Source organism: Phoenix dactylifera, unplaced genomic scaffold, assembly GCF_009389715.1.
Source record: "Phoenix dactylifera cultivar Barhee BC4 unplaced genomic scaffold, palm_55x_up_171113_PBpolish2nd_filt_p 000544F, whole genome shotgun sequence".
Classification (NCBI taxonomy): Eukaryota; Viridiplantae; Streptophyta; class Magnoliopsida; order Arecales; family Arecaceae; genus Phoenix; species Phoenix dactylifera.
The window spans coordinates 215,401-230,556 of record NW_024067953.1 but is presented as its reverse complement, the minus strand read 5'-3'; the positions used below and the strand labels follow the sequence as shown (position 1 = coordinate 230,556).

The window sequence follows — 15,156 nt, the reverse complement described above, 5'->3', positions numbered from 1 at the left end:
ACTTTAGGATCCTCACACAGAAAGGCAAGTAGAAATAATAATTTAGGTCAAAAATATTTTTAGGATAATTGGTTAAAATTAATACCCGTTCCAAAATGGCCTCTGCATGCTTCCGTCCCCATTTCTCATGTCGCAGAGCATCAGCAGCTTCTGATATTTCTCATACATTTTAGCAAGCTACACTCAAAAGAAATAAATCAACACAAAACAGGCATAAGGAGGAAGAAAAACATTCACACAGGAGAGAGCGATAATTAAACATATAAGATGGGGTGATAAATCTTACACTCCAACCATCTCGGAGAAGGGAAGCAGCTAATGCCGTCCCTGAAATACCTAACGGAGTCTTGGGGACAACCAACTGACCATCCTCATGTGCGTTATCACTGTCAATTTCACCAGATGGCATTAGGTTATACTTAAAAAAAAGAAAAGAAAAATGTACAACTGGCTCCTCAGGTAAGATGAAACTGAGCCTAATACAACAAACAAATTAACAATTCAATTTGGATGTGAATAGAAAATAAAGATAGAATGGAAAAAAAAAATTGGTGAAATTGACAAGACCAATTATAATAAACATACTTAGAATCAGATTATATCATGAGATATACTAGAATAGTAGCTTGTTCAGATGGTAATGTGAACATGTTCAGATTAGTTAAATTTTAATAGACATCAACATATGCTTCTATTACTTTCTAGACGTTAAATTTTAACAAGAGGTTCTATAGTAATGTTGCCATGCTCAGGCCAATTGAACCATTAGTGACGTGCGAAAGTTGAAAGAATCATGTCATGTTCATTAACCATCTGCTAAGGGGATCAACTAACTCAGCTACCCCTTCTTCCAAATTGGAAAAATCGAATCCACAAAAGCCCACAATAGAAGCAATTAAAACTTAAAAATGTATGCATAACAAGATAGATATATGTTTGCGGAAACAAATAAATGGAACTTCAACCATGACAAAAGTTCCAATTTTAGCACAACATAGAAACCTTCAAAAAAGATACTTGGAAACGATGAACGAGTAGTCAGTTACAATTTCCTTTAACCCAGGTTTGATATAGACATTCCAGACACAGTATGAATGGCATCATAAGCCCCTGTACTAACACATGGTACCGTTGGGTGTCTCACCATGTGTCAATACAGTGCGAATTGAGCCCTTGTAAGGTATCATTATGGTACGGTATACCTGTATCAGGTTGTACAGCTCTGTACAACAAACCTTGCATCTAATCATTTAGATAAGCTTATATTAAGGGCTGGTTCATAAGTGACTGAATCCACATTTACTAATTCTTTCTGTTAGTTGCAGAGCAATATTGTTGTTACACCATGTTGCTTCGAACTTCTAACTAGCGACATGTCCAATCCGAAGTTTCAAAGTTCAGGACCTTTGTTTTTTATGCAAAGTATTTATCAAACCCCGCCCAAAATCAGTGAAAATGACATATAACCGACAGGAGAGAAAAGAACAAGAAAGAAATTGGATGGGAAAAAAAGAGGAAAGGGATCATAAAATAGAAAGAGAATATGAAGGCCAAAGAAGATGAACAGAAAGATGAACAAAATACTATTACTCAAAAGAAAATAAAAAAAATAAGGGATGAAGACTCGACCAAGATGGCAATGCAATAATTACAGTGGAAAAGGTCTACCAAATAGAAAAAACATGGCATCTTTTTGTTGCCTTACTTCCTTAGTTACCATTCCACTTTTGCTTTAGGCATGGTTGAAACACTTAACGCTCACATATGTCAAGTTGATCCAAAAAAAATCTACATATGATAAACTTGTATACGAGTTAATAATATACATATTTGGATGCTGAATTGTTCCAAAAGCCAAAAATAAGCTTAATGAAAAAAAGGTCGTATGCTTATTAAATATGCAAGTGTCATATAGATATATTCTATGTGTGACCATAAAACATGCTATATAGTAGCAATCGACAACCATTTAAAAAAATACTTGTAAAACTTATAAAACCACATCATTTTTTCATGTTACTATTCCTATCGGTCTTTTTTTAGTTTTTATTTTCAGGAGTCCACAGCATGGATAGGCATCTTCTTAGTTGACTACCATACTGAAGTCCAAGAAGCATTGATCTTGATGGAAATTTTGGTGAAGTCATGTTTGCTATTAAATAAGCTATCTCACATGTCAATGAAAAACAACTTAATGAAAGATGGCTACAATGTCTTGATCTAAGTGCAAATCCTATTGGTTACAACCTTCAACTAATATGCTTTTTCATTAATTACTAATAAAACTAAGAACAAGCCATTAGCAAACACTAAATTATGTAGTGTTATATTTCTCATGTGTATATACTTCCAATTAACAGTTGGCACCAAAACCTTCCGTGTTTGGTAAAACATGCAAACTCAAGCTAGACATTTCTGAGATTAGCATCAGATAAAGGCATATTTGCCACTAACTTATTTGCAACAACGAGTCAGACTCAAGCCATGATGCTTTAGTTCAGGAATGAGGCCAAACATAATACAGTGTGATTTTATTTATGTCTGACAAGAAGAGTACTTACTACTGTAGTGTGATAGTTCTGGATGGGAGCATCAATGAAGCAATATTAAGTCAAGGAAAAACCTTTAGATAGATCAAGAATTTGAAAGATTTGATTCAAGTACTTGATTTTGTTTGGATCATATCAGAAGATTTTTAAAAAAATCTTTGTTATTGTTGATGACTATGAATGTCAATATGGTTAACCCATCCCCATAGATAAAGTTGGCTTCAATGGTGTTGCATGGACATAGGCACCAGAATCAGATTCCAGACACAAGCCCTAAATGCCTAACTCGGCAAGATGGGAGAAATAGATAGGGGAATACATGAAAAATAATATTCAAGTAAAATATTGTACATTTAAATATTGAACAAAAGAAAAAATTGAAAGATATTATTGCTTAAGGCCTTCCACCATGTTCCTCAATCAAACTTCCTAATATGCTTAAGGAGTTTAAAAAAATAGCATTTTACAAAGTTATTCTATATGTATATTTTTGGCTGGTCTCTGGAAAAGAACAAAAGCTCATTTTTAACATTACTATAATGGGTTGAAATCAGGGTCAAAAAAGTCTAATTGTCTACCAATTTCTAAAAGATACAAGCCAAGAAAAATTAATAAGTATCCAAGTATATGACACATGTTCTATTCAGATATACATATGACATGGATTCTAGAAGCTAGAGCAAGTCTCCAGCTAACATGGCTTTAACTAAAGCAACTTTGGTAGGTATAATTGGTGGGAGACTTATTCACGAGGTGGATAGCCTGCCTAACCTACTCAAGCCCGAAGGCTTTGAGCGGGCCTAGGCCTGAATTTTAAGCCTGGCGGCCCAAAGCCCAAGTAGGTATCGGTTTCGGCCAAGGAAATAGGCCTGAAGGCCGACCTAGGCCAGGCCTGACTAATTTTAGTTATACCTTGGGTGGAGCCCAGCTCGAGCCCAAGCCAGCCCACCGATGAACATGTTTGATTGGCAAGTACTCTATTAATAAATTACAAATTAACCTAAAGTTTATGAAGCCTTCATTAATCCACTGACTGCTTAGAGGATACTTGATCATAAAAGGTAAGTACGGATAACTGGTCTTGGAGGTGGGAACAAAAGGTTGGCTTTTAGAAACCTTTTACAAGGCATTCCATTTTAAGTGGGTTTAAATGGGGTAAAGGCATGTATATCACTAGCACAATTGTTCAAATTGTAATACATAAAGCCTACAATATGACAATCTCTCGACTTTTCCAAATACTACATTGGTCCTTTCAGGCAATCAAAAGATCATAATGAGTTGATCTTCAAGGGCCTACTAGGATCATGAATAAAACCCACTCATCCAGCTTTATTCAGCCAAATAACCTTTCTGACACCAAAATAAAGCAGGTTTGAGGAAGGGCAAAAGCTAGATTCTAGTAAAGCTGGCAAGCACCTTTTTTAGTCACTTATTTCTCTTAACTTGTATAAAATTATTTCATCAAAATGATTGAATAATTTTAAATATTAAGTCTCCATTTTTTTTCCGTGGGCTCATTTCTCTTATCTGAAACCAAACATTCGCCCAAGGTGTCCACTAGATCATGATTCGTTGTACCAAACTGTTTTGACTCATGCCTAGCAAATCAATATACAGTACAGGAGGCATACTGAGTGTCAGTACCATGAACTACCCGTACTGACATGTACAGGCATGGTACCGGACTACTGGTACAAGTACCAAAAAAGGTACCAGCGATGCATTACTTGTAGATATATGGATACTAATTCCTAAACCACATGAACCAGTAGTTTCAGTAACATGTTCTCAATTTTTTATCAATAGACAGAAAATGTAAACAGACAACAAGAGGATAACTAGCTGAAATCCCCTGAATTTCAAGATTACATTTACTATTATTAAGAAATTGATAAATCAAACAAACCTATAACTATATAACATACTACAGTTGCAAACATGAGTTCAAACAACATTTTGATACATCTGCAAATAAATGATGAAAACATGATCTTTGGCATGTCATAAAATAAACAAAGTGTAAAAATATGAAACTTGCTATCTGCTTCTACTTGTTCAATACAGTGCCTAAACAAGAGTGCGGAGACTTAATACGCAGGGAGTGCAATCGGTACAAAAGCATACAGTTCTTCCAAGGTTGGATCAGCACGAAAACTGGATAATGGAAGAATGCTAGACTCATTAGCCTTCCTTGCAATCTCAATTTCAGCTTCGCACTTTTCTAACTTCTCCTTCATGACTGCAGCTTCCTACAAACGAAGAAATAAACATTTTCCAGAACAGAAGATAAAGGCTTTATAAGCAACTTAGTACTGACAGAAATTTGTAAGGGCCAGATGGCACAGTTATATAGATCAGAGAACCAAAAAAAAAAACAGAGAGAGAATGCATGCATTTTTTTCAACATTCCTATGATAGACCTAGACAATCAATAACAAGCATTGAATTTTAACTACACTAACATCAACACATAGTACAACAATACCTTTTCAAGATCTTTTCTAAGTGATAGTTCCTTTTCAACTTTTTCTTTGTACTCATTTTCAACTTGAGTCATATGTGTCTGCATTAGCAGAAGAAAACCAGATCAGAAGATAGCCTGACATGAAAAGCCTCTTTCAATCAATGTCCCTCCTTCCCCCCCCCCCCCCCCCCAAAAAAAAAAAAGGAAAAAGAAGAAGAAGGAGAGAAGAAGAAGAAAAACCACAAGTGTAAACTATGCTAAGTATTGAGGCACCAATTTAGGGATGAAATCCTCACCTCCAATGCTTTGATAACACCCTCAAGCTCCCCTGCCTTTTTGGACCATTCCTCTGAACTCGCTTTGTAAAGTTCAGCAAGCTTTGTGACCTGTTACAAGTAAAGAAAAACTACCGCATTATTTAAATTTTAAAAAAGGAGCTTGGACTTTGTTTTAAAAAAAGAGAGAGAACCTAAAATTAATTCCACCCACTAAAAAATAAAAAAAGTGACAAACAACTATGAAAAGCATGCTTTGCCCTTCTTCGATGCTTATTGGCGATTAACCTAGCGATATCGGAGCACCAGCCACAGAAATATAAACACTCCAAAGAAACAGCCACAGAAGAGAAAAGTCGTCTTTTCAGTTGAAATTATAAATAAAACTGGGCAACTATAGCATAACCACGGCAATACATTTAATCTATAACGATGTCATTATATAATGTAATTACTAAAAAGAGTCGTAAAATTGGTTAACCTCTGAGGTAAGTTTTTTCAGTTGAATTATAAATAAATTATGCACGTGCTTCCACGTGCGTGCACGCACGCGAGAGAGAGAGAGAGAGAGAGAGAGAGAGAGCAAAAGTAAAACCGCCACCAATAACATGGTCGACATTAATGCACCCCAAATAGTCATGCCTTATATATACCATAAAGCATCCATTTTTTTCCTATCAAACCAGTCTCTACTTTCTCGCAGTCAAAATTTCTCTAATAATGCAAAACAACATATGAAACAATTTTCCAAATAGCGATCAAAATGTCAATATCCCACATCTCAAAGAGAGCCCTAAAATATCAACCAATGAAATTCGACAGTCTTGTAAAGAGAACCAGGCCACCTTATAAAATTAAAAACTAAAATCAAGTTGCTTGCCTCTTCTTATACATTACAAAAATACAAATAATTGGTTAATACTTTTGCCAGCATGAAAGCCGACTTTAAAACAAAATGAACTTTGGAGAACAATTGGATATAGCATGACCAAAGTCACATGTTGGGTACAGATTCCAAGTGCAGGAGTTTGTCTAGGAGTCAAGTTCATCCAACGCACCAAAATAAAAGATATGGGGCACAGCAGGAAAGGGCCAAAAATGGCATACGTACAGCAACTCCTAAGGGTGAAGTCATGATTCACTAATTTGTTTGACTGTTAGCTACAATTCAAGGGCAGAGTAGTAAATTGAACATTTTTATGTTCAATGAATAAATTTAAAAAAAAACCATTCTAATTGTTGCACAAGTAATGAGGGTAAACCACATTGGGAAAGGAATGAAACTTAGTGCAAAATCTCGGAGTGCATATAACAATGAGGCCCGCCACTATAAACTTCCTTTTTAATTAAAGAAGAGAAACTTATTAATTCACAACAATAATTATTAGGAAAAATCAAGCCAAGAATGTAATCCAACAATTCATGATTCGGAGAATCATCATCCATTTCAAATTCAACAAGTGTATAGCGCAACTGGCACTAGGCCAAGTACAAATATCAAGTCCACCAACTGTGCATAACCCCGCAATGGAAAAAAGATTTTAGTGGACCTATGAACCAAGCATGTGCCTTGATTAGACACCCTATCCCCAATAACTGCCACCACCATCCTAGCATTCCTTTCCACTAAGAATCCCCCTTCTCGTGGTCCATGGCACAATATTGTTTGAGTGACAGGTAGAAAATATGGATAATAGTACAACAGCACAAGTCTGCTCTCTATGTGTGTGTGTGTGTGTGTGTGTTTCTTGGCTGAGTTGAGAGGTGTTGTGTCAATGCAGGCTATGTCCAACAACCATCCTATGATTCAGATTATATACCAGTACGTTGGGTTAAGAAGGTCACTCCAAGTGAAAAACAAATGCCAAGACAAGGTACTGAGGAGAACATAAGCATGAAGAAGACAGCAATTTTTAGGGACCTTGTTGAACAGCTGTAAGTCAGCATATTTTGATATGCATGTGTATTTCCACATATTCAATTTATACAAAAGAGCCCCAACGTCAGGTTTATGGTGGGCCAATCGTTATACGCGTTAGGGCACCCAGATACCTTAATACCGATGCCAACTTCATTTAGATTACCACACAGACAGGTGTTAATATTTGTGCAAGCAATCCCAATCATTTATGAATTGACAAAGGCTATCATAATCAACTACCCGTACGTCCAACAAGTCTATCCTTCCATCCATGACATCCTCATATCCAGTTTGCCTGACAGTTCCTTAACTTTATCATCAAGACTCATATACATTTCTAGATATCATCCACCATGACTTTGGTGAAAAGTACCCCAGCAATACTTGGTATACATATATTGTATTTACATTATCCCCTCGTGGTTCATACCCCCATGCGAATGAGAGACCATGGTCTTCTGTAATTTGTATATATTGGCTATTGCCCCTCATAGTACGTTCATTGTAAGAAGTCTTCCAACAAATGCTACTAAAGGCACTCCTCCAATATAATTCGCCAACCCAAAAGATTTCAAATGATCTCGTATCAACCTATTTAAGACAAGTTAGAGATCCTAATTACTATCAGAACAATGGTTACACCCAAAAAAATCTAATTTCAGTAGATAACAACATCTAATATGATATAATGATGGCGCATAGAATCACTTCCAGTCTAGGAAATGAGAAGCACATGAAGCATACTAGTTCTTGTAAGTTCACATTAGAATAAGCCCAGAAAAATATTTCATGTAGCTACCTATATTATTATGTTGTACAGATAGAAAAGGAAACAATAATTTTTAGCCTGCAAATAGAAAAACCAATAATAACTGACAAAATAAACTAAGATGAAAGCCTTCCAACAGAATGCATGAGCAAAGAAGGCAATGGTTTTATGCATGAAGAGAACTGAATTTGTAACGAGATGCCGAAAAAGAATCCTGACAAACAGGTTGACTACCAGAGATTATACTTACAGTTGATAGCTCAGCAGCAAAGTGCTCTTCATTAGCAGCAGCCGCACCCTTAGACGAGCATAACTCCTTGGTTGGGTAGACAATGATCATACATGTTAGACAGAACTATAGAAGAATGAACTCAACATCACAATAAAAAGAAATGACATGATACCTCTTCCAAGGACGTGATTCTCATCTCCAGTTCAGTTACTCTTTCCTTACTCCGTTTTAACAAGCTTGAAGACTCATTCATCTGTCTTTCAAACTGCAAGACAAATATTCTTAATGATACATTTCACTCTTATTGTCAGAATATTTTTGAACTAGCACACTTACATCAGCAAGTTTAGCAGACAAATCTGCCTCAACATCCATATGTGTTTTACGTAGTTCGACAAGGCTGTTAACTTTGGCGCTCAACTCCTCATTAAGCCAAACATTATGCCGTTCAAGAAGTTCCTTCTCCTGCTCATGCATATGTACTAAAGTAAACATCATCCATTCCATTTTCATAATCAAGTCCACAAAGTAATTGGCAAGATACTAACAGTGGCTATGTGTTCTTGGGGAGGGGGTGATGAAGAATAATGGAGCAACAAAAAACCATCCAAAGCTACAGAAACCTTTAAATGATTTTAGAATAAGCAACAATGTAAATGAATATTACCAAAAGATGGGAGGATGCTAATAAATGCCGACTAGTTTCCAGTTTAATTAAAACAAGATGTGGAACTCATGACTATTGAACTTATAAATCATCTCAAAGGAAACAATTTGGATTTTCATCATAACATATCATATACTTGTGCTGATTATAACCATGGATACAGAAAGAAAATCGAAATAAGTTTTCAATAGAAAGGAACAAAAGTGCATCCCATTTTCTACCTTCGGTAGCTGGAATGCAATATAAGAGCACTATGCAGGGACTGCAAAGTTCAGAAAGGTTGAGAGTTGAGACATCTTTCAAAGCTATGGAGATTAGATGAGGTTATCATGTATTGATAGCTTTACATGCTCGTATCATAACAGGCTAGGGAAAGAGTGGCATAGGCCATAACTATTTAATAACATGTCACAAAGTATGGGACAGGGCATGGCTTGCAATTACCTAGACATCATCTGATAATCACCTTATATAAACTGAATAATATACAAACTATAAGCTATTAGATCAAAAAAGATAAATAAAAATATATAAGAAGACCCAAGAATTTAAAAAAAAAAAAAAAGAATAACTACATAGAAACCTCTATTTCTCAGGATAGGTACAAGATTGATTTAAAATTAGCTGAGTTTTATAAATAAAATGACAAAAAACTATAATTTTCTTTCAAGAATGGCTTCGCAAAACTTGTAGACAAGCTATATAGGTTTCTCAATAAGAAGACATGGCCATTCATAATTAGCTAAGTTTTCTTGGTGAAGATATATATGATCATAATGTCCCCTTGTTATTTACCTATGCTTTGGAGAGCTCTAAGCCCTTAGTAGTTTGATTGCATTAATAGCAACAAAATGATATTTAGTAGCCTTGCCATCTCAAGAACACGGGCAAAAGTGAGAAATTAAACTAAAATATGGAACTTAAACCAAAGTAATAGATCGTATAGACTTCAAAAAAAGGTTGTTCGTAAATAAAGGAAAACCAATGACCCAAAAGGATTTTCTTTAATGACAAAATATTAGAGTGCAATGGAATTCATCAAGAAAAAAAAAACAAGTCATTGCCATTTTGGTTGTGAAATACAATTATGAAAACATGCCAGCAAGTTGAGTTAGTAGATCAGGTTGGGTCTTACAAGAAGTTAGGTTGGGCCTAGACTAATTAAAGCCTATTTATGTCCACTTTCTACCTAATTGCAATTAGGTTCAGGATTCGTCCACCATCCATGATAGAAATTCAAATTGAGCTTACCTTTGTCCCAACAACAAGTTAAATATTTTGGCTTGATTAGATCTTTTCAAAGACCGTCCAAGTCAAATTTCATAGAGAAACAACCAACTAATAACCCTAATAATAGTGTCTTACACAATTATAAATAAATAATCAATCTCATTCATCTGTATTATTAACTGGCAATTAAAGGAAGGAAACCAGCATAAGACAAACAAATACGAGAAGAATTCCCAGTTATCCACATATCCCAACCATAGAACAAGACCCTGTCAAGACTTTAGTCTGACCTGAGTAAGACGATTACATGTAGCACGACAACGCGCCAATTCTGCTTCACTGTCATTCAGCCTGGCCTCCTTTGCAGTAGCATTATCTGTCAAACTAACCTGTTGAGAAGGGAAAAGCAAGAAGTTTACTTGTTTTGAACCACAAAATGAATACTATGGTAAATCCAATTGCATCAAAGATGACAATGCGGTGCCCTTTCATAACAAGTGACCCAGACAAACATGCGACAGGCAAAAAGTGCCAATAGCAACCCAGCATATCATAGCACTCTAGAATTGCAAGTCACAACTCTTATATTGATTATATGCAAATTTGCAAAATCATCGCCTCTAATAATCACCAGGTTAACTAATGGTGCCTATTTAATCTAAAAATCGACAGGTATATTGCACAAAGGTTCTTCCATCGCCAGAAGGCAGTGATATTAGTTCAAGCGTTACTATTCCAGCATCAAGGACATCTAGAATGTATGCAGGACATCTAGAATGTATGCAAAACATCTAGAATGTATGCAGGGCATCAACTCTTTTCCTTTTAGCACTCAAGTGAAGCGCAGAAGAAGTCGCTTCAGCTCATAACAAATCACATAAACATTATGTATTGTAAAAATTGACATATTTTGTGCTTTCAATAGATAACATCATATATAGCATTAAAGTCATATTATATAAGGGTTTGATAAACTTGACCTCTCTAGTGATGAGAAGTGAGGGGATGATATGTCTAGTGCATAAAGGAGACAAAAACGCATCAAATAGTAAATTATGCAATAAAATCTAAAGATAGTAATATATATCAAAATGCCTTCCCAATTCATATTCCAAGGTATGCTATCTTACATTTGCAATACAAGCATCGATGAAAAAGAATTAAACTCACGATCTTATCAAGATAGCTTTGGATGGTGGCATTTTTCTCCCTGATCTCCACATCTTTTTGCTCAACCAATTCCAGAAGCTGGCGCTTGGATTTGTGCAGTTCCACCGTTTCCAACGATAGTCTCTCTATCTCTCCATCCTTTCCAATCTGAGAACAACCAAGAATCAAGAAGCGAATGAGGAGAATGGCGATCGGCAGGGATAGGGCAAGAGGCCTTGAGAACATTCAAGAATCAAAAATCAAGAAAGAAGGTGAGGGGATCTTACGGCCTTGAGATGGAGCTGGTGCTTCTCGGCCTGGATCTCAGCGATTTCGGAGAGCCTCTGCTCAACAGAGACAGAAAGCTGGGCATTCTCGGACCGGAGCCGGGCAAGGTCGTCGGAGAGGGACTCGTACCTCTGCTCCAAGAGAGCGCAGGTCTGCTCGGCAGCAATGGCGGCGGCGTCCTTCTCCGCCTTGGCGGTGTCGACCTGATAGCGGAGGTCCCGGATGACGGCATCGGCCCTCTCCGCCACCGCCGCGGCGTCGTGGGAGAGGAGCCGGAACTCCTCCTCGGAGAGGAAGAGCGGCATGATCGACGGGCGATGGCTATCGCCCTTGGAAAGAGAGCACTAACCCTAGGGTTTAGAAGCCGAGGAAGGTGGGGTGGGCGGCGGGGCGGATCAGGAACGAGGAGGGAAGTGGGAGAGGAGAGGGGAAGGACGAGAGCGAAGACAGCCGCTCTCTCTCTTAAAGCGGTGCAGAGCGGACTAGTGGTGGCGTAGGGGGACTCGGAGCGCCATTTAAAGGTACATTCGATGGTGCGGGCCGACTTCTTTTTTTTTTTTTTTCTTTTTTTCTTTTTTTTTTCACGCTCTAGAGATCCTTCCCCTCGGTCCATAGGATGCCTCTAGAGTGGCTCACTACATATATCTCCATCTAATCGGCCGCCCTGTTTACTTCGCGATATACATGTGTAGCCTGAAATGTAACATCCTCACTCACCATCATACAAATATCGCTGAGCAAGGAATAAACTCCGCCGACACTGTTCAGGCTCTTTTGGACCCAACTGATAACCGTGGCCGAGTCATCCTCCAGAATGACTGAACTCGTCTGAAGCATGCATCGCGCATAGCACATGCCCATCTAGGTTGCCCGCAGCTCTGCTCCAAAAGCCGAGATATCAAAAATCTGATAGCCCTTCGCTGCCACTACACTGAAGCTCGGACCCTTGACCACGAATCCAGCTTGGGCCGACTGGGCTTGAGAGACCGTTTTATGGCGTTGATCGGGCGCGTTGGGATGGGCTGGTGGGGCTTGGCGAAAGGATTGATGGAATGGCCGGGCTTTGCACGTGCTTACCCGTCCCTCAGTGGCGCTAGTTGGGGAGAAAGTGGCTCCGGCGGACCCAGACCGACCTGTAATTGACCAAGAACTTAAACCTGGTTGGTCCAGGATTTTTAAAGGGAAACAGATTTTAGAGCTATATCTATACCAACAAATACGTAAATAGGGATTAAAGGGATGTTAGAGCTGTAAATAAACCATAATTCCCATGCATGCTGCACAAAAACCAGTTTGGCCCTCGTTCTGGATACGCCAACGGTTGGATGCCAATCATCTCCGTGGATGAAGGGAAAAAATGAACAGATATCTTTGTTTTATCTTGTATTAAATAGAAAGCAGGGAGATTTAAAAAGATGATCCAGTGGGTGATCAAGAAAAGATGAACTGATGTGCTGATTTATCTTTACTGGAATGGGAAGTGGGAATATTTGAAAATGTTCAAAAGTTTTCAATATCTTAATTGATATATTGGCACCGAAAGAATCTATAATGGTAATGTAAATCTAAATTTAGCAAGTACTACTATACATTTTTTTTATTAAAAATATTTGTAGACTATAAGTGGCAGTTTATGACCCGATTGTAACATACCTAAGATAAATATGTTTGGATTTGGCTAAAGCGAAGAACACCGATTTTAACAAGGTTTGATTGAACTCATTTATGGCCTATTCAACCTAGTCAAACCATTTAAGTTACATTTAACCTAGCCATATATATATACACACACGACGTAGTTGATCTATTTGTTAAACAGACTATGAAGGACAAGTTAGGCTAGTTATTTAATGAACAAATCGTATTCGATTTCGGATTTATAACGTGTTTAATAAATATGCAAGTTTATGTTGACATTTTTTCCTAAGATCCATGTCTCAATCCGACATGAAACTACTTGTTGCTACCCCTACTACCAAACATCTCAAAAATTATTGGTTTATACCAATTAAGATAATAAAGGCCAATATATGCATATTATATCAATGGATGCCATGTACTAATACAAATTGACATCTTGGTTAGGACAAAAACTCTAAATCATCTCATCGAATGGACGTGTTGAATCGAGATGTATAATTCCAGCTTTCATGTTGAATTAGTATGTACATCTCAAACCCAAAATGGCTTTTAGGCTGCAAGTGGAAACAGTCTAGATTCAAATTGAACCCAACCCACCTAAGCTTAAACATTTGCTCATCCTAGTCTGGCTAGGAAGACTTGAAAGTCCAAAAGTGCATATTTCAACATTTTTTCGACATAGCAACAGGGATCTAGACGCAATGTGTTTTAAAGATAAGGATAAGCAAGTTTCTACAATAGAGACTGATTTATTTATTTATTTATTTATATACTAATTAAGATGCATGGGGGGATGAATGTGGCTAGCAGAGATTTGGGACCTGCAACAAGTGAATTCAATCATAAATTTTAAATTATTTTGAGATAAATTAACTACTATCCAGAAAAGAAATGGATATCGTGAATGAAAGGTCATGGATTGACATGCTAATAAAGTCAAGGAGTTTTTAATATGGAAAATGGTTTGAGAGGCTCGTTATATGCACGTGAAAAGTTCATAGGATCACAAATTACTGATCCAACAGCTCCATAACAACCAACCTATACGTGGCATCAAATTTCATAAGTTATACAAATCCTTTTTTTGCTACATGGCAAGAGAACTGCTTGCATACACATAATGGGGGTCTTTCACCATCACTTTTTTAGGACTAAAGCTTGGTCAGGGTGGAAAGAGAGAGATAGAGAGATCTCTTATGATTCCTTGGCAGGAAATTTTATTTAGAGGTGTCAAGAAAATTTAAAAAATAGAAATAATTTTCACTTTTATATAATGTTAAGATCTGAATAAACATAATATAAATCAAAATTGCATTTTATCTACTACAGGAATATAGAAAGGCCGGGAAAAAGTAAGAGTTTTATTCACTTGGCAGATCCAATTCCAAGAAAATTTTGATTGACGAAAATTGATTATCTCATTTATTTGCCACTCAAAAGACTTGAATCGATCGCACCAAAGTGATGTGAGCATCAACAAATACGTCCAATGTCATATTGCCCTACGCAATAAGATCTAATTGTATTTGTGCATGATCCATTTAAGGTGTTTGTTGATATGTAGTCAACATTGATGCGAACGCAACTTGCAACATATTTGGATGGTAACCCATTCTCAAACTCCTAGCATAAGCAAGTAAAGTGAAATTATGATAGACCCTATCAAAACTTATTTACAACTTAACCTAGCTTGATTTCATGCTCATCCCTACCTAAAAGCTTGTTGTCATTTGTTCTCTTTCTTGTTTTTTGTTCTAGCAACTGTCTAGAAATAAAAAATCTAGATGAATTTGTGTTAGGTACAAATCTATAGATTAAAAATGTTTTATTTGAGAACTAAAGGATTTTATTTTTAGGTAGACTACAAGACTAAAATTATGTAGACTATACAATTAGATTTTTCAAGGACTCCAGTAGTCTATTTCTATGCAAACTCTTATATTTATCTTGGATTGTTTATATAAATCC

The 15,156-nt window shown here is 36.9% G+C and overlaps 1 protein-coding gene across 1 annotated transcript in view; it reads right to left on the bottom strand.

The window, feature by feature from the left end:
- LOC120103665 (nuclear-pore anchor-like) overlaps positions 1-12,032 on the bottom strand; it is a 54,882-nt gene extending 42,850 nt beyond the window's left edge. The window contains 12 exon segments of the mRNA XM_039119405.1: positions 86-153; positions 156-177; positions 287-386; positions 4,677-4,801; positions 5,038-5,115; positions 5,313-5,402; positions 8,232-8,297; positions 8,386-8,478; positions 8,550-8,678; positions 10,401-10,499; positions 11,281-11,427; positions 11,547-12,032. Of these exon segments, the coding sequence (XP_038975333.1) occupies positions 86-153; positions 156-177; positions 287-386; positions 4,677-4,801; positions 5,038-5,115; positions 5,313-5,402; positions 8,232-8,297; positions 8,386-8,478; positions 8,550-8,678; positions 10,401-10,499; positions 11,281-11,427; positions 11,547-11,852 (1,323 nt within the window). The 5' untranslated portion in view covers positions 11,853-12,032.
- Positions 12,033-15,156: the final 3,124 nt, after the last annotated feature.